Here is a 20,650-nt window from a genome sequence, read left to right as displayed (position 1 = left end):
GAAGCTATTATATCGTCGTGTAGACCTGTTGTAAACATTCGGCAGACGTAGTAAAGCAATTACCATATGACCCTTATCTATGACGTCAAAGTTCATAATCTCAACCAATGGCATCCTAGACAGCGTGAGAGCCTTTCCACAAAAGGAAACAACTCATGAACATTAATGAGTCAACGGCCTAGTTTCGCGGGGTGCGCCCTAATGTCTTTTGGTGTTGTTTAACTTTATAGGAATTATTTCATACATTGTAAGTCAATACGTCACACTTATATTGAATTTTTGAGCATTTATTTGTGAGACATAATTTATTTGATGTTTACAAGGTACATTAGTTTCGAATGTGGGCGTACATTTGCCTGAACGAGGTAGAGAGAGAGTTATCTCCATGAACTACTGGTAATGGGTTTCTCCTGTCCCACTGAAGTTAATGGCCTTATTTTGTGCCATCCTTGCTGTTGGAGCTAATGCCAGAAGAAATGGGATCTTTTGTGTTCTGAAAGTCTTCATGGTGAAGAGGTTCATACACCTTGCTGTTAAGATGTTGAAGGACAATGTCTTTCTTCTGTTGATCTGATAACAACTAAGAACATTGTATTTCTTCTGTTGATGTGATAAGAACAATGAGCTCTTCAACCTTGGAAGGTTTAACTCAAGACTAAATGTCCAGTATTCTAACAATGATACTTACATTGTACATCCACCGTCATCTCCCTAGTTTCAGACTGTGGTAAAGCTGTCCCCACACAAGGACTGAGGGTGTTGGTAGCTGTACACACATATATGTCCAGTATTCTAACAATAATACTTACACTGTACATCCACTGTCATCTCCCTAGACTCAGACTGTGGTAAAGCTGTCCCCACACAAGGACTGAGAGTGTTGGTAGCTGTACACACATATGTCCCTGCCTGTGATCTCTGTATGTTACTGATGGTCAGAGTAGATCCAGACTGAGAAGTAAAGCTGCTGTCATCTTTCTTTGTCCATGTCACGGCTGCTGCAGGGTTGGCATCCACAGAGCAGGATATGTTGAGAGTCTGTGACTCCCTGACAGGTATGGACTGAGGAACTGACACTGAAGGTTTGTCTGGAAGGAAACAGTGACATCAAATATCCACAGCACTTGAGGCAATAATGAAGATCATTTAAATGTTCCATCATTAATTAGTTGTCTTGAACAAGAATATGATCACAGACGTTCAAGGAAGCTTGAGTCGTACAGTTCTTTGGCAGACTACATATGTTGAGACATCGAGTGATGACAGGATTAGTTTTTCTGGCAGTTTTGGACACCTAAGCATTCGTAAATTGTAGCTTGTAAGTTAAAGACTGGTGGAGTACAAGGCACAGGCCTTGTACACTGTTAGTAACAAATTAGTGACTTAGAGGATTTATGTCCTCTAAAGAAAGTACACAGAAACAGTCACAATTCAGGGAAATCATGAATGTACTAATTAAATGTGACGTATTTAAGAATTGGGTACATAACCACAAGGAAATCATGAGAATGGTTTGCTGCACATCTAGCTAGGTCAGAGGTTGATGCACTCCCCAGACATTCAATTTACTCACAGCACATTTATTGGGTATGGGATTATGCATTTCAAACCATCCCAATAATAAAATACCATTAGACGATTTAGAAGTTTCCTTTGTATTTGTTTGTCGCTAGCATGGATGGTCTAAATAAAAGAGCCAGGTAACAGTTGGTTCCAGGAAAGTACACACTTACCCCGGACTATTGTAGTGTATTTGACCAACAGCATATATCTTTTCTAAGATGCTAAATTTAAAGACACTTAATATAAAGCAGAAAACAAACAGACAAACAATGGATAAACAGTTTGAAGAGGGTTGACATTCAGGTGAAATATCTTCTCTTTATTAGTTTAGTTAAATTTCAGATTAGAGTAAACCACACGGGGACAGTACAAACATCATGTAGTTATTTACTTGTGATTGTAAACCAAAAGTTACTGTGTTCTGTAATCTGATTGGTTGAAAAACATGATCAAATGGTATTAGATTCCCGGATACTGCAAGACTATTCACTGCGTATTGACACGTAAACAATTGTTTTGTTGTGTCATCAACAGTGGTGACGTCATTCAAATCATATTGTGACGTAAAGTTAGAATGACGTCACAAATGAGCAACTCCAGATGCTACCATGAGAACCAGCTGAAACGGCCAGCTGATGACACTTCACTGCTGTGTCCGTATTCGATGTAAACGAGTGCAGACACTAAAACCCCTTTGGTTTACTTTTGTGTTTACAATGTCGATAAACATCATGTGTTGGCCAATTTCCAGGTGTTATTGAGTATTTGAAGCATGGGAATATTTCATTTGAAACCTCTGGCTGACACCGTCGGTTCCAAATGCATTCCCGTGCTTCAAATACTCAATAACACCTGGAAATTGGCCAACACATGATGTTTATCTCCTAAATTAACATTTTTTGGTTGAAAATACTGCCCACCAAGAAATGTAGCGGTAAGGAGGGTTATGTTGTATGAGACTTTCAAATGACACCATCTTAGAATTGTCCTTAAGAATATATCTGGGTGCCCAGTATCATTACTTAGTGCCTGAGGCTTAGGCTGAACCTGGAGATGAATGTTGTTTTGTGACAATTCACAAGTTGTATCGTGATTTTTAATGGCGAGACTACTGCAGTTATAATGGTTTATTTTTCTTGCTTCAAGCACATGGTTTGGGATACAACCAAGCAACACTTGATTTACAGACCAGCTTGTAAGCAGAAGCAGGCTGACCTTTTCAAGAAAGAACATGATAATCCTTGAAAAAGAGCAACAGGCATAGATAGATACCAGCACATAAGGTTATTCAAGTTCCAAGTGATAAGAATATCCTGTCAATGAACAGCATTTTGACCCTCAATGAATCACGCCATCAACCATTTCACAGTTATGTAGCTGAAAAAATCACATTTGAATCCAATCAAACAACATTCCATTAAGAAAGTGTTTTCAGTTTCACAAACTCTTCGGGCTAGTCACTGGAGACTGAAAAAGACAACTTCTCACTGATTGTGATTCTGTGCAGTCTCTGTTATTTAGACAATATAGCAGACTAGCTTTGCTGTAATTCCTGCTGTCAGCTGCCATGCTGTCAAGTTAGGTCATTCATTCAAAAGCAGTGATAACACTGTAACTGCAATGACACTTTCTTAGAATGCAATTTGAAAAAAAAACAAAAAAAACATGAGAAGTCTGTGTGTGTGTGTGTGTGTGTGTGTGTGTGTGTGCTATTGACAGTGTGTGTGTCATGGGGTAGCTATTAATGTGCCAGAAGGAACTCAGTGCCTGGTCAGGGCTGTACGTAGCAAAGTGGCCATATCTCAAGCGTAAATCCAACTCCGGACATAAATGTGAATTGCGCCCAAACGCAAATCTACACCCAAATGCACATCCTTTGCTTAAGCAGGCATAGCTGATCAATGGCGGCTGTAGTTTACTGACACCGCAGACGACACTTGAACAGAAAGAGGATATTCAGAGACAGAACGAACCTATCCCGACAAGTGAGGACGACTGGGGCCCGATGATGTCCAGCACCCACGATGTATATGTTGACTCCTTTGGTTGGGGTCCACTCCCAGTAGCCGAGTTCTTCATGGCACTGACGTCCCTCTTAGTCAGTGAAGTTAGGTTTTCGTTGCTTACGGTAGTCTGCCATCATGAATCGCTCAATGAGTGCCGCAAAGTTCTTTGGGGCGAAAGTTCGAAATCTAATTATAGCACACTTACGCCTAGAACCGTTATACCAAGCCTAGCTACACCGTGATTAAGCCTTGATTATGCATGCCACTAAAAAGGAAGGCGCCGCTGAGCTTGACGTAGCGCTTTACGCCTGACGTAAGCTACGCCTGAGATATGCATACGACTACACGTGGTCAGACCGCCATCCCTCCCCCTACAAGTCTTTTTACAGGTTATTTTGTGTACATCAAAGAACTGTCATAACACTCTTTTGAGCATCATATAATCTCACCGCTGCCCAGAAATACATGCCTGAATTAATCATGCTGAGATTGTGATGATCAAAACCAGAATTATACAGTCACATGTAATACTAACAACCATTCATACATAAAATAACGAATACTCAGAACTCTGTAATCTGAAGCCATATCGTGGAATACCTAATGATAATTAACAAAAGATTTAATTTGAAAAAAAATTTGATTCAATCCAGGTAAATCCAAAAGACAGGATAGACAAAATAAACAATAACATACAAAACAGTGAGTTCGTATGAGTGAAAATGCCTACATTCAGTAGAAGCTGATTCTAAATCAACACTCGTCAGGACTGAAGAAATAATTTGGCGGTATTACAAACACTTTTGCATCCTTGGGGGTACTTGTGCGTAGAAGCATACAGCACAAGACTGGATACAGTGAAGTAGACAGTTGTTGGTCCATTAACTAGACAAGGATCACTGATATTACAGTCAAAATTTTATCCTGATTGCCCTGTAACTTCTTCCTGATAATGGGAACATTTGATTCCTCCTCATATGTTCGAATCAGTTATATGCACTCAGTAAGAAAACTCCAAATCAGAATGTGAATTTTGTTTTTCACAGAGTAGATATACTGATACTTAAACTGAATGAAATAGTTGTCTTGCATATATACAGTTATGTATACACATACTTTCAAAAGTTATAGACAGAACATTATAGACAGATGCTACGTATTTTTTAAAAATAAAGGCATAAAAAATGGTCAAAAGAAGCAGAAGAAATAATTTATACCAAATTGGAGATTACATAAATGGAGTCATTTTACCTTCAGAAAGCAGGAAATTGCACTAGGGGGCTCTTAATCTAAAAAATTCCTGGGGGACCATGCCCATGATTCTTAGCGGGCTCGCAGCCGCCAACATGGATGGAGCCCTCACCCCCATTTAGGAAAGTTAACTACACACCTGCTGGTGGGTCAGCTGCCACAGTAGAGGTGCAGTGTGAGTAACCTCCACTGTGACAGCTGACACACTAGACGTCCCCACTGAGTTCCTCCCAGCAAATATATAGCTTCCCCAACACACACACATCCTTGTCTTTCAGTAGTGTAGTCATGTTACTTACACTGCACCTCCACTGTGACAGCTCACACTCTAGACGTCCCCACTGAGTTCCTCCCGGCACATGTATACCTTCCCCAACACACACACATCCTTGTCTTTCAGTAGTGTAGTCATGTTACTTACTCTGCACCTCCACTGTGACAGCTGACACCCTAGACGTCCCCCTGGAGTTCCTCCCAGCACATGTATAGCTTCCCCAACACACACACATCCTTGTCTTTCAGTAGTGTAGTCATAGACGTCCCCCTGGAGTTCTTCCCAGCACATGTAAAGCTTCCCCAACACACACACATCATCTTTCAGTAGTGTAGTCATGTTACTTACACTGCACATCCACTGTGACAGCTGACACACTAGACGTCCCCACTGAGTTCCTCCCAGCACATGTATGGCTTCCCCAACACACACATCCTTGTCTTTCAGTAGTGTAGTCATGTTACTTACACTGCACCTCCACTGTGACAGCTGACACACTAGATGTCCCCACAGAGTTCCTCCCGGCACATGTATAGCTTCCCCAACACACTCACACATCCTTGTCTTTCAGTAGTGTAGTCATGTTACTTACACTGCACCTCCACTGTGACAGCTGACACACTAGATGTCCCCACGGAGTTCCTCCCAGCACATGTGTAGCTTCCTCCACTGCTCCTGGAGACAGGACTCAGACTGTACTCTCTGCTTGTTGCTGATGAGATAGGAGAACCGTTGTGTGTCCAGATGTAAGACGTCACTGATGGGTTGGCTGCCGTCACTTGACAGATCAGTTGAGCATTGGGCTGCCCTACATAGACTCTGTGTGGTTGACACGTTGGGCTCAGTGTTACCTCGGGTACATCTGAATGGACAAATAAATATTTGATACTATAAACAAACATCTAGTGACATCACTCAATATAGTCTGATGACATCATTTCTGGTTTACAATAAGTATAACAGAGCAGGAATGCCTATGTTGTTAACAAACACTGTAAGAAACACCTGTCGAAATTATGTGACTTCAAACAGTTTATTCAATACTACAGGCCATATGACCTAGGGTACAATTGCAATTATTTTCTCACGTGGATTTATCTTTCATGTGGATTTAGTGAACAAGTAAGTTACATTTGTATGGCATACCAGAGGCTAACAGATCCATAAAATGTTCACAGTGGATGATAAAGTTGCACTGTTCTCCTTCCTCTATACATTTAGATTGTTCCATGCTATTCTGAATTTACAGAATGTGCATACCAAAGCCTTGTCTTGGACACAGGTAATATCTATTTCTGTGTGAAAATCAGTTATTAATCCAGAGTGTAATGACAGATAACTTCAGGTACAAATAGACAAATGCCAATCCCGGATAAAGATGTTCTGTAAGTTTTGTTTGAAAGTGCTGGTAAGAAGATAGCTCTGCTTTGGGTATCTAAATGAGTCCATTTGTAATAGTTTTAACCAATATCTGATTACTCTCATTCTGATATACACAAATATCGTGCAGCATCTCGTTTCACCCTGTGTTGCACTGCTATTGCATGCATTGTGACACACAGTGAGGCCGTCATGCCTCTAGCTACTGAATAAGCTGCACAAAGGCAGGTAGAATCTCCGAGGCTGTTTATACTTGAAGAAGCTTGCACATTGAGTGCTGCTGACAAACAGCTGCAGGTAGCTTGCAAAAGACGAAATTGTATAAAACACAACTTCCACCTAATGCAGAACATGGCAAGACACTGTTACAGCTGCATCAAAAGAAATATCAACAATTCTGGTTTTATGAAATTACTTCCAACAAGGGGAAAACAAGTGCAAAAAGACTTTAGGACAGAAGTTCTCATGCATAAAGCTGCATACAACTGCATATTATTTGTACTGGCAGGTGTAATAACTATCAATTCCAGCCAATCACTACCTTGAACATACTTAGAACTAGCTCTTGCAAATATATTTTTTTAACATAAAGTTTTTGCTGCACCCAAGAACACACACAAAAATAAAGTTCCCTTCAATATTTCAATAATGATAATGGCACAATACACAAATCATCTGTTTTGACTCCGAATGATATGTGTTTAAAGTATGAGGGTAGAGCAATGACCTGACTACATGGCATAGATTATGAATAGATTGTACAGGGTATCCTTCTTCAAATAAAGTCCCAAATGTATTCTAGGGGTTCATGTCTGGTCTCAAGGCAGACTGGAGAGAGAGTCACTGTGGTATTCTCAATGAAAACTGCATGAGAACAATGTCGCCAAGCAATGTCAGGTGATACAAATGCTTGTAAGTTACCATGTGTTCGTGAGTTTGATATAGAGATTCATCATGTGTCTGAGTTAAATATCAAACGAGAACAAAGTTCAAGCATGATATTTAACTGGGACACTTCATAAGTCGCTATATCAAACTCACGAACCTATGGTAACAAATTTATCTTAATGAGCACTCTCACTAAATTCTTCAAATCTGGATTGAGAAAATCAAAAGGACAGCCAATTGTGTCAGTATAACTTGTGGATATATTGCAACCGTTGTTAAGTGATGGCATGAATGTCTGGAGAGTACTGACTTCATCTGGAATGTTGCAATACCAATCTGCGTCATCACTACAAATAATGCAATAATGGATTGCTGCTGGTAAAACGTAAACCTCCGAAAAGTCGACAACTTTGCAAGCTGCGAAACAGCCACAGTACTGTCAGAAATAGAAAAAAAACTGTCACCACATTTATTTCTAAAATTTTATGTAGTTGATATGTGAAAGTGTGAAATACCTGTTAAACCAACTAGGGCTTAACTACAGTTCCAATGGTAGGGAGATAGGAAACGTAATAAAAGGACATTACTGAGGAGAGATTAGTGCAGAAATGAGCAATGCAGACTTATTTGGAACAGACCATAGCTATATGAATCCGTCATGTCACCGTAAAAGTTTCCCAATTCATCCTTGAATTCGTCTGGTATGTTGCATTGTCTTTGGACCTGACCCAGTACGACTTCACCATATCATCAAAAAGAATGTCGTCTTCAGAGAGCCACCCATGGCATTAGAAATACTGCTCTATAAGAACCTACGGTTCACCACTGCAGTTGGGATAGCTTCTCATGTAGTCTTGACCAACTCTGCGACAACTGGTAGCAGGGCCTTGCGCTGCTGGTTGGTTTTGGTAAAGGTGTGTTTATCTTGCATTGTTGTTTTTTCTACAAAGCATTGTCGAGTATATAACTCCAAAACAAGTCACCATTTTGTGTTCAAATGTTGCGATATGAAATTAACACCTATAAAATATAAGCAAAGTCCAAGTACAATTTATAAGTCACTTTTTGTACAGTTATGTGACACTGAATTACAGGTCAGCTGCAGTGAATCCATCAAATCAGTGTCGGATTCATCGCAGCACAAATCAGAAAATAACGGTGTGTTCCCCGTTCACCATCCATGAGTTCCATTCCGTTTGGATGTTAGCCTTGAACGGCTAGTTGAGGCACACGTCCAGTGGCTATAGCAGGAATGTACATCCACCTGGGATAGCTGCCTGTCTCATCTTGCTCTCTGCCAACTTCTTTTTAACACACTACACAAGTAGGGATTTGTAACGTCTGATACCCTCAGTCCTCTTCATCAAAACATGTTCAAGCCACTAGTGCATTAGTGCCTTGCCTATCCACCCTTTCTCCTGAACAGTGACAAACACACCACTGGGGAACTTTTCTTTTGGCATTGTCTTCCGCTTGAAGATAATCATAGGCCTCAGTTTTGTTCCATCTACCACACACACCCAAACCACTGTGAAATGTTGCTTTTCCGCTCCACATGTTCAAACTTACACCGTTGCACTCCCCTTCGTTTCAATGGTCCTTGAACCTGGCATGTTGAAGTTAAGGGGAGTTTCATCCTTGTTGATGACCTGGCTCAATTCGTAGCCAATCTTCATCCTCTTGCAGAGAACGAACTGGTGAAAAAATTCAACCTTAATCTCCACTTCAGCAGGAAGGTTCTGGGCGATGTGCATCTTCTGCCTAAGTGTCATGTTGAATCTTCTAAAAAAAACGAGAGCACCAGTCTCCGAAGGCTTTAAATGTCATTGTTATATCCAGATCTTTCCTCGTCCAGTGAAGCTACAGAGAATGAACGCTGTCTTATGAGCATGCGTGTCATAATACATGCTGAATACCGCATGTCACTGATCCACTGGAAAAGAATGTCTTGTAGGGGCTTCAATGCACTCTCAAATCCCTGTCTTTGGCATGTCCTCCAAGGATGACTTCGCTTTTCTCCAACTACGCACCAATGTTTTGTTAATGGAAAACTTGCATGCAGCAGCAAAGTTGTTTCCATTCTCAGCAAAGGCAACCACCTTGAGCTTGAAACTAGCGTCATATGTTAATCGATTTCTCTTTGAACTCATGATGAGGAAAAGTTAACGAATCATGAATTATTTATACCCATCCCTTTCCTACTCATGCAAATACTCAGCCATTCTATAATCTGCAATTTGGAGACACTGTGAGACTATTTCCTGTATTTAATTACCACTTAACTGTAGCCAGGATGGCTATCGCATGCCGGTTGACATCATCAGTGGAAACTAAAAGTGAAACAGCTGGAGACAAGAGTCATCAGAAGATGACATATCCCCTTGGCAACCACATTATTGAAAGGACAAATCATCTCACAGTTACTCACTGTTTTTTTCAGACTAAGTTTGAATTGTTTCCATGGAATTCATGAAAATTATAAATACCATCAGCAAAGCCACAATCTCAAGATCTGTCTCATATATCTGCCAAGATATGTTGAAAGATACTAAAAGATTGTCGAGTTGTGCTCTGGGAACAAAGCCCATCCCTCCATTTTGAAGACTAAGTCCAAAACGTTTCCATGGAAACAAAAGAAAATAATACATCACAAAAACCTTTAAAAACCAAAAGGCACCAGTCTGGGGTCTGCCACACATATCTGCCAAGTTTTACTGACAGATATTAAGAAGTTATTGAGTTCTGCTCTGGAAACGAAAAACACCTCTCACTTTTCAGACTCAGTCCAAAACGTTTCCATAGAAACCAAGAAAATAATAAATCACAAGATCCTGTACATAGCAAGAGGCACTACTATAGGTTCTGATTGATATATCTGTAGCAGGGTCACAATGACAACAGCAAAGTGAATGCAGGGTGCAAGTTCAAGTTTATTCCCAAGTCGATGAAAGTGGCCAGGAATACACAATAAGCCCCTGTGTATGGACGATGGATTTATGTAGGTATATACTGATGACGATTTAGTACATATCTAGGCTTTGCCTTGTTTTGTCGGTCCTGTCAGGTGTGAGATGTTCATGCATAGAAAAAGCATGCAGGCTTGAATGGACCAATCATATCGTGTTGTCATGGTTGAGTAAACACTATTGATTTTATTATAGACTCTAAGCGATTAAACTTTATGAACTATTCTGGTGCTGATATGATCTGAAATTAAGAACTTGTTTAAAATACATAAATTATTATATATTTTATTTCAGTCTTTGTAGTAACCTGAAACTAAAGTAATATTTTAAGACTTATAATTCCATTGCATGTTTCAGTGTCTGTTAGATGCTGAAATAAATATAGAGAATTAGTGGTTATTTATGATGATTAAAACTAACTAGAAAAGCTAATTATATGTACACACATACAAATGCACAGGCATACAAAGTAGCGGCCACAAAATTTCCTATGCTTGGATTTGAACGACAGACCTTCTGATCTGAAGTCGGACGCCTCGTCCACATGACCAAAGAGGTTAGCTGACAAGGTAAGGATGTCATCTTAGGGAGACATATCTACCAAGTTTTGCAGAAAAATACATTTCATGCATCCTTACGATTACGTATGTTCACAATACACAAACGTTTTCATGATAGCTAGAGTTGATAAAACTGAAATCCAGCATATCAATTGGTCAACAATCTAGCCAATAATCAATCTGTATCCAAGCTGTCTAGTGACCAAACATGCTCTTCAGGAATTTAGCCCACGCCCCATCACCTCTCATTTCCTCTGTGACAGGTTTATCATGATACGAATGGTCATATGTAACAAGTCAGCCACTGTACTGAACAGTTGAGGTACAAAACTTCCTATTTGGGAACTTTGATGATGCCCATCCCATGACCCTTTGTCTCATGTATGTGCAAGGAATATAGTATTATACAATATGCATACTTGTATGTTTGTATGATAATGTATATTTTCTGCGTTAAATGTTGATGAACCAAAGTGACAAACTGTGAATCTGCTCCATGTAAGACACAGATTAACTTACTAGTAATTTCCTTAAAATATCAGTATACACTAGCAATGTATCAACGAAAACACTTCTTTCATAGAAGATTCTTAAGCATGTGCTTTGCTACTGCCACTGACATAGACATTTTGAACAATTTAACCTCACATTTTTTGTTAAAGGATGTCTTACATACAAACAATACAAACATGTGTTAAGAAAATACATATGTACACATCACCAAAAGTCTTCAAGAGAAAGCACAATAAAATTAGGTAAAACGTTACATATATGACATGTATTGACACCTGCTTTCTTTCAACATATATCTTTACAATGCAATTGAACAATTAAAACAATCATTACTTGCTCGTATGACAAGACAGTTTCCTGTAATCTTCGAAACCTGCAAGGGATATCAGGCGTGATTAGCCCTAATTAGCCTCGCCACAGCCAGCCAGACAATCAGCACTGGGCTCCAGGTCTTGAGCAGTGAAGTGGCTCTCAGTCTTGAGTTGATTGGTGATGTGATTATGGATATATAACCCTAAAGTGTGCTTCTCACTATATATTAGGTCATCTCTTGTTTTCCCAGAATAACCACATTTGAGGTTTTTGTTTTGGCAGGACAGGGTTTACTTTTCGTTATTAAGACCGCTTCCCAGGTTTTACTTTTCGTCAGTAAGACTGCTTCCAAGGGTTTACTTTTCCTAACTTTATATGAACATCAACATTCTAATGATACATGAGTGTTTGAAATCAATTGAAAAATATCGTTGAAGATTAAACTCACAATACAAAGGTTTTCCGAAGCGTGATTGGAACATCAATCCTCTCATCTGTAGGTAGACACTCTACCGCACGACCAACAGGCCAACGAAGATGGAAGGGTTAATTTATATTATAATCTACATATAGTTACTGTCATTAAATTGATTTTACGCATGCTTCAGTTATTGTTATGTACCTTCATTAAATGATCATCTACATTGTAGTTACCCATCATTGACAGCATGTCTATATTTGAGAAAACACTTCTCCTCGATTTTGGGGTTGAGAAATCCCTCCCCCTCCAGTTTTACATTGTCTACCAAAACCTCAGAGGCGTGTTTTCTCCCACACTTAACCCAGCTTGATTTGCTAGAGTTGAAGTTTGCTTCATAATTTCGTTGTATCGTGATATTTTTGATGATTTGTTTGAATTCTGCTTTGGAAGTGTGATGGTTTAGGGGGGCTGAGGGATGGGTAAGGGCGAGTTTTGCTGCAGAATCGGCAATGTTGTTGCCTAGGTTTTGTGTGTGGCCAGGTATCCATAGGAAGGTGATGGATTTATTGGAGAGGCTTAGTCGATTTGTAGTATAATATTGTAAATGATATCATTTTGAGAGTAAGAGTGTTTAGTGTGTGTATGTTTGATAGTATTTAGTGAATTGGCTATTATTATGAAGTCTGATTGTTTGAGGTTGGGGATGATAAGCATGGTAGATAGAACTGCAGTTAGTTCAGCTGTGGTGGTTGTGGTATAATTTGTATTGTGAAGTTTTTGCTGGAGGCTGTTATGCCAAACCATGTCGAAAGCCTTACTGAAATCAATAAAAATGGCCATAGTGTATTGTTTCTGTGATTGTGCTACCTTGATATCTTGTTCCAAATGTAAAATATAGTCTAAACATTGTCGGTTCAGAATGAAGCCGCTCTGGTCCTCCTTTATGAGATTATTCAGTTACAATTTTGTGTTTGAGGATATTGTTGATGATGGATTCCATAGTTTTGCAAAGATGGGATGTGAGGGATGTGGGGGGACTCGTTTTGGGGTTTGTGAGGCATGTTAAGACAGGATGGTGCATATGTATAGATACACAGTAACTAATTGACAAAACACAGGAACTTAACTGGGCAGCACAGCATTTACATGTGGAAGCCAGTAACAAGTGACTGCATGCATAAGCCAATGGGATGTACAGGACAGGAGAGTACTGAATCCTATTAGGTTTTCTTAGACAGTGCAGGAGTGTAATGAATAACACGGGGGCTAGGTTTACTAAGACAGCTACTGCCACAGTTGCAATTTAGCCGGGGTTTGAGCGCAGTCCGTGAAATAGATGGTTCCCCGATTGTTGATGATTTTAAGGTATCATGCCATGAATACCCTTGAGAGACAATCACAATGTGCCTAAATAAAATACGTTAATTTTCTATGATAAACAGTTCTTGGTTTTCCAAAACTAGAACCTGCCGTATTCACTTCTGCAGCAAATGTAGGTTACAATGAGATCCCTGTCTTAGTTTGAGATGAATTCATGAAATGGACTGGCTCTACAATATATCATTTAACATCGCTCCAACACTGCTAATCCAGCATGCACAGTTGTATTTCATCCTCGATATCAGCATTTATGTGACTGAAAGCCAAACACAATTCCATCATTTTGAATTCACAAGCAATCTTATATGACCAATGACTGTTTAATTTTTTCTGCTATTGATGAATATGAACTATCAGCAACTATCCCACATGGCAAAAGCAGTACAACCTGAGTTTAAGTTGGAACTGATGTAGCAGTATGTTTGTAAATAGTATTCTGTTACATTTTAAATCATCATAGTGAACTTATAGGAAGTAAATTAGTAACCTAAACCTAAATATGTAACATTAATTTGCCTTAAATACTTGTGTTAATGACATTTAGAAATATTTAGCTAAATGGTGTTATGGGCTGCATTACCATTTTGTTATGTTTTCTCCCACTACATTGTTTACATTTCATCCACCAGCTAATTCCTGCGCTTGAAGTCACTTCCGCTTACATCTCATGCAGCTAAGCTTAGAGCCACGTAATATCTGCTGGCATTACATCACATCTTTCAATAGCATAGCTTCACATGCTCTGTCAATCACTACATGAAAGTCATAATGTTTCTTAATGTGCTTTGCTTGTAGTGCGGTGCCCCTCAAACAATAAGGCGGTAATCACCTGGTAAGACTATGCGCGGTAAGATTTAGTCTTGTCGGTTATTTTGTAATTTTCCATTGTTGTGAATAAACTGGTGCCGGGTGGCATGGTACCGACGGGACTCCGCACCTCTTCATTACACCTTGCTTGCTTGATCTACCTGGATTCTAGGTACCCGCTGTTACAGCGGGAGCCCAAAACTCCCACCTGCTGCTTCCGCAATGGAGTGTGTTGAGTTTTTCCAGCATTGGGCTGCCAATTGCCACAGCTGTCTAACTTGAGTACACCAGTGCGGGTCTGTAAATGCTTTGCTAGCCTGTGCGGGCGTTACATGCTTCAGTGCGGTGTTCCGGCCTCGCCATCCACACTGCGCCCATTTAACTCCACACTGGCTTTTGTCTTCATTTACTGTGTTGGTGTATTTAGGTTTACTTAACAGTCAGCTCATAACTTCCGCACATGCACAAATCAAATAATTCATAGGTAAGCTTGGATAGTTTAGCCACTTTATTGCATATAAGTTCCCGGGTATTGTCACTTGAGCAGTTCCTTTTGGTATTAATCTTTAGTATTGTTTGCACTACAGTAGATATTGTGTTAGGTAGTGTTATTACTTAGTCTTTGGCAAACTTGGCATATACCACAAAAGAGTATATGGTTAAGTTACTGTTCGGTTGTGCTGTCTCTTAGAAGTATATAACATTGATCACTAGGATATACAGATACATTCGGTAGGTTGGCACTTCACTTCTTTTTGCGCACTTATCCTATCCACAGGGTTGTTGTCTTGGTTTGAGGTCATGTGTGTTAGTTTTTATCAGCATATTATGGCTTAGAGTACAGTAGTCAGGTGAAGGTTACAAACCCACAACTTGTGTTAGCTAACTGATGTTTCTTAAAGAAAACTTAAAAACCATAACTTACAAAAACGTGATAGTTGATAAAGGAAACCTAAACCTTTAGTTGTATATTACATTTGTTCAATGATAATTATGCATCGTTTCTCCGTGTGTAAGACGGAGCACCTTGCTTTTCATGTTTTTCTAGTGACCCAACAGCTAAGGGTGGTATTTCATTTGATGTGTGGTACTATGAGGTAGATAGCTTTATTTGTAGTAAGATTCATGCTGAAGGTGAGATCTTGCAGGTGCTTAGGAGAGTACTCGGGTGAAGATACACATGTCATGATGAGGTTAAGCCACACTGCATCACACATCTCCGTCCTTAACAAACTGAAAACTTCAGTTCATCAGTCCTGGAACAAGTTGAAGTTGTTATTGCATAATTTTATTGTGCTCATTAAGAGGAAAAGGATGCTGCTGCTGCTGGACTGAGGCTTGTCTCACAAGGTTTCATACAGCAAGACAGATCAAGTTCTGTACTCAGGACAGTCTGCTGGTCAGGACTCCGACAGGAGCTGAAGGACTCAACAGGACAGAAATTTGACAGCAAACAGGATTTGGACCAGCTTTGAGTTACTATAATGAGGATAAAATATGTCCAGGAACAAAGGGGACAGGAATTACAGAAGAAACCTGTACCAGCAAAAGTTATGACTCCAGTTCAACCACCATCTGAAGTACCACTGTTGTGGGAGTTTCTGACAAGTTGTCATCCAAGACAAGTTGTCATCCGATGGAAAGGATGAGCTCACTCCTACCATTTCCCAGGCACAGAAGAAAGGACAATATCGTCTGCATGATAATGAAGCACACCTACCTCAGGATTCTGAAATACAGTCTGATGTCTAGTACCATAGATGTGGACAACATGGTCACCTTATGAGAGGATGCTGTGTCAACAAAAGCCAAATGGGGCATGGACCTTTAAATGGCAGAAGACCAATATCAAGGGGCAGACATTAGGTTTTTTCACACAGAGTCGTCCATTCAGATATACCAACAGGATTGATTGGAGAAGCTAACAAGTCAACTGTCATTCATTATAAAGGGTATTTCAAATAGGGCCCTATTTAGATACAGGATCATCAGTGTCAACTATCCCGGAAAGTTTTCACAAGGAATTCTCATCATCTTCTGAGATTGAGGCCTTAGGGGATTTCATTTGTATAGTATTCCCAGAAATTATTGAGAATCATGTTGCGTCATGTAACTCATTACGTTTATTAACTTCTGGCGTTTTACTTACATAAACATGTTAAAAAATCATCCTTTTACAGTCTCAGTCTTGTTTTAGTACTTTGTTAGACCTCCTCGCTCAGCAATGCATGCCTGAATACGCCTAGGCACACTACCCATCAAAGTTTGTAGGTAATCGTGTGACAGGGTATCCCAATATTGGACCACCTCGGCCTTCATATCTTCAATATTTCTCAGTTCCTTTTGGTTTATTCTGTCCTTCATGACTCCCCACACATTCTCAATTGGGTTTTGGTCTGGGCTGTAACTGGGCCAGTCTAAAACTGGAACATTTTCGCCCGACAACCACTGTTTGGTGTAGCGCGCAGTGTGTTTTGGGTCATTATCATGCTGGAAAATCCAATCATCTTCATATAATGTTTGTGCTGTCGGAAGAAGGTGACCATTTAGAATGTCAACGTATCTTTCTTTTGTCAAGTTTCCCGTGAAAACACACAATGGCGTCACTCCACGAGCCGATATGACACCCCACATGTGAAACTTCGGGCTATGTTTTGGTCGCTGGTAGATAGGTTTGACAGTATCTTTGGTCCAAATTTTCACACAATTAGGGAAAAGCCAAACAGAACTTTCATCCGAAAAGAAAACATTATCCCAATCTTGCTTTTCATGAGCCCGACACCAGTTTAAACGTTTTTCCTTTTGTGCATCTTTCATCAACGGCGAGGGAATTCCACGTTTTTTCACCCAATTAAGTCTCTGTAATTCCTGCCTAACTGTTTCATTGCATACCTGAGGACTTCCTCTGCTAATCATTTCATTTCTGATGTTCTCAACACTTTTCAATTTGCCCCTACTCACAATCTGCCCAAGTCTTCGGCGATCCACAACACTGAATTTCCTAGGCCGACCTGCCCCTGCTTTGTGCTCTATCCCGGTTCCTGTTTGAATATTCTTCAAAGTTCTGTATACTGTAGACAGAGGAATACCATGTCTACAAGCTAACACTTTAGCATCAGCCTCACCCCTTTCAAAATCATCTAGAATGAGCTTTCTTTTCTCTCTTGCTGTAAATTCTTCCATGTCAACACAGGAAGCCGTCTGCTCAGACAAGGGAGATAACTCTTGACGTAATGAGCTGCCTTCTAAGCCTTCAAGAGTTGTCTCCCTTATTTAGTATGCATAGTGCATAGTGAAAGCCCTTTTTCCAATATTAGCATCATTAGAAAAAAAACAAAGATTTTCTCAATAATGTAATGTGCTGATGGTGAGGCATTGTCTTATAAAGGATGCGTGGAAGGTCCAGTTGAAACCAGTGGGATATCTCCCTGTCTAAAAAGTATTTGTTTATTATTAGGTGTTCCATACAGTGAGTACAACAAGTATGTACCATTTTCACAAGGGACTGATTACCTTTTTCCAGCTCTTGAGAGTTGTAGGGAGGCAACTGGACCTTACTTTCTTGAAGTAGGTACCTTGCATTTAGGAACATCATTTTGCAGGACAAGGAACTTATGGCACCCTGGGACTTATGCATAGTTCTGGGGCATCGAAAGTATTTGTACCTCCCAACAGAACTGTACCAGTCAAGTGCTCACGCTACAAGGACCTGCCTTACAGAGAAACTTGTGTTATGCTACATCCAGCAAAGAAGCCAGAGAGACCTCCTGCATTTTTTCCATACTAGTACAAGAGATCACTACAAGTTCCTGTTCACTTGTCAAAGCTTACCAATCAGATCACAATCGTTTACCCTAGGATAGTCATCTGTGAGATACAGCATGCCCAGATTGAAAAAGTTGCACACACCAACTTGGAAGTAAAACAGCACCCACTGGACAAGGTGAACATATCTCCAAGGGTTAATGAGGAACAGAAGAAGCTAGGTGAAAAGCTCATTCAGAAATACAGTGAAGTGTCTTCTACGGGAGATTTAGATGTTGGCCAGTACACTGATGTGAAACATCAGATTGAACTGACAGACCCTACTTCCAGGAAATGAAGGATCATCTCCAACAGTTACATGCGTGTGAAATCATAAGACACTCTCATAGTCAACAGGCTTCTATGGTAGTCCTTGTGAGCAAATCTTTATGCCTATGTACTGATTTCCGATCGCTGAACCATCACACCTATGCCTTGCCACGTGTAGAAGATATCTTTGCTAGACTGGCAGGATCCAAATTTTTCACAGTTATGGACATGAAGTTGGGTTACCATCAAACAGAAATAGAAGAAGACCATAAAGCAAGAACCCCCTTTACTGCTGGACCTATTCATTTGCCTTTTGTGTCTGTAAATGCTCCAGCTACATATCAAGGCCAGATGGAACATATGTGACAGGGACATACTTTGCATGTCTGTTCATTTGTATGTCTGTACATACAATTAGTTTGCTTTAGTTTTTAGTATTGTAAATAACCCTTAATTCTCTGTAGTAATCGCCACACTGGTATGCGCAAAGTTCCTATTTTATTGTGTGCCATAGGTTCCCTTTGAAACATATATCACAGTAAATAACAGCAAAATGAGGCATTGTGAGTATCCTTTGAGTATAAATGTTGTTCAAGTATTTTTGCACAAGTAATGGCAATCTCAATCTAAGGTTTTATAATGTATGGAATATCTTTCAATGCTCATTATGGCTGTATGGATAGTTATACCCAGTTGGTTCGTTTCTTTTTACAATCTATCTTATTTCCAATATACACCATGCATTATAAAGTCCATCGACAGCCAGGCATGAACACAAACCTTTGAGCATTACATAGGGTATGTAATGTTCCATGCTGTACTGTTTACATCATGTGTATATATATCTAACATGGAATCATCATCTCGTGTTAACGTTCTAAGGTAAATGGTGTATGTCAAGTGTCCCCTGTTATCATTTATGACATTGTTTAAGCCATGTCATGAGTTATTGCCCCTGATATTGACAAAGTTAAATCTTTGCTATCATTATGTTTCGGTAGTGTTTTAATGCCCACAAAATGTTGTGGGCGCCTAAGCTGTATTAACATTCATTTTATGTTATGCTTATAAGATGATCTATAGCAAGCATAACAATAAATAAATCAAAGACATTGCAAAGTCTTTCGTGGGTGTTTATGTTTGTTTAAGCTTTCTCGTCACATACATCACATCACATCAATAAATTTTCCAAGTGACATCTCATTGTCTGAAATACATGTACATATACATGTGCATGTACATCACAGACATGAGAATGACAAATTGTTAAAGACACTGAAAAATCAAGCCGGGGGTCAAGGGGGCCACTTAGGCCATTCCCAACAAAATTTGTTCTTTATAGACGAGTCAATGTGTTTTAGACGATCATCATTTTTACCTCACTTGACAATGGTAGTCATTTTCCCACAAAATGCTGTTTACCACAGATGCAAAGGTACGGCAATTCATTCCTCATACATTACCACTAGAATGGGTTACTGCCTGATACTAAGAGCTAAGGTTCAGAAACTCAACACTCGTGTAGGTTTTGCTGGTTCACTGTCCACGTTAGAAATATAAACACAGTCAGCAAACCGGGAGGTGCTGTTACCGTTTGTGGACATGATTTACAGAGTCCGGGCAGTGAAGCAGTTTACTGTTTATTTTACTGATTGGTTACAGCTATTTAGTGTCCGGTGCCAGAAACTGAATTTCCGGACTATCGAGGCAAATTATATAGGCATTGATTGGTAACAAGCTGAAATTGCCCGGGAGGCAAGACATGTGAATTATTGGCATCCAGACTAACGAGGCTTCACTGCATATTGTTATTATAGTGTTGCCATAATTATTTCAGGGTTTACTGTGTATTCCTGGCCATCTCAATCCACTTGGAAATAAACTTGATTTAAACCTGTATCCACTTAGTGTGTCATCATTGTGACCCTGCTACACATATATTAGGAGAGCTTCACTTAGAAATCAGAATGATTAACCTGGATGATGTCATTGTATTTTCTGATTCTTTTGAAGCGCATCTCATTCGGTTAAGAGTGGATTTTCCAACATTTGAGATGAAATGGAATCAAGTTGGCTCCCAAGAAGCTATTTCATGCGTTCCCTTATGTTAAGAACTTCTCCCATAGCGAAGAAGAAAATTCCCTTCAAGACAAGCCACCAACAAGTCAAATGGGAGTCAAGATCATGAATCAGCCTTCCAGCAACTAAAGGATGCTTTGTCAACACCACCTGTACTCATCTATGCAAAAAATGTT

General features: G+C 39.8%; 1 protein-coding gene across 1 annotated transcript in view; it reads right to left on the bottom strand.

The window, feature by feature from the left end:
• The window catches only part of LOC137287174 (B-cell receptor CD22-like), a 129,368-nt gene that overhangs the window by 43,365 nt on the left and 65,353 nt on the right, over nt 1–20,650 (bottom strand). The window contains exons 6-7 of the mRNA XM_067819347.1: nt 5,687–5,956; nt 810–1,088 (exon numbers count right to left, since the gene is read on the bottom strand). Coding sequence (XP_067675448.1) covers nt 810–1,088; nt 5,687–5,956 — 549 coding nt within the window. The remainder of the gene's footprint in view (nt 1–809; nt 1,089–5,686; nt 5,957–20,650) is intronic.

The sequence above is a fragment of the Haliotis asinina genome, chromosome 1 (assembly GCF_037392515.1).
Source record: "Haliotis asinina isolate JCU_RB_2024 chromosome 1, JCU_Hal_asi_v2, whole genome shotgun sequence".
Lineage (NCBI taxonomy): Eukaryota > Metazoa > Mollusca > Gastropoda > Lepetellida > Haliotidae > Haliotis > Haliotis asinina.
The sequence above is the reverse complement of the archived record's forward strand: the minus strand, read 5'-3'. Positions and strand labels throughout refer to the sequence as shown.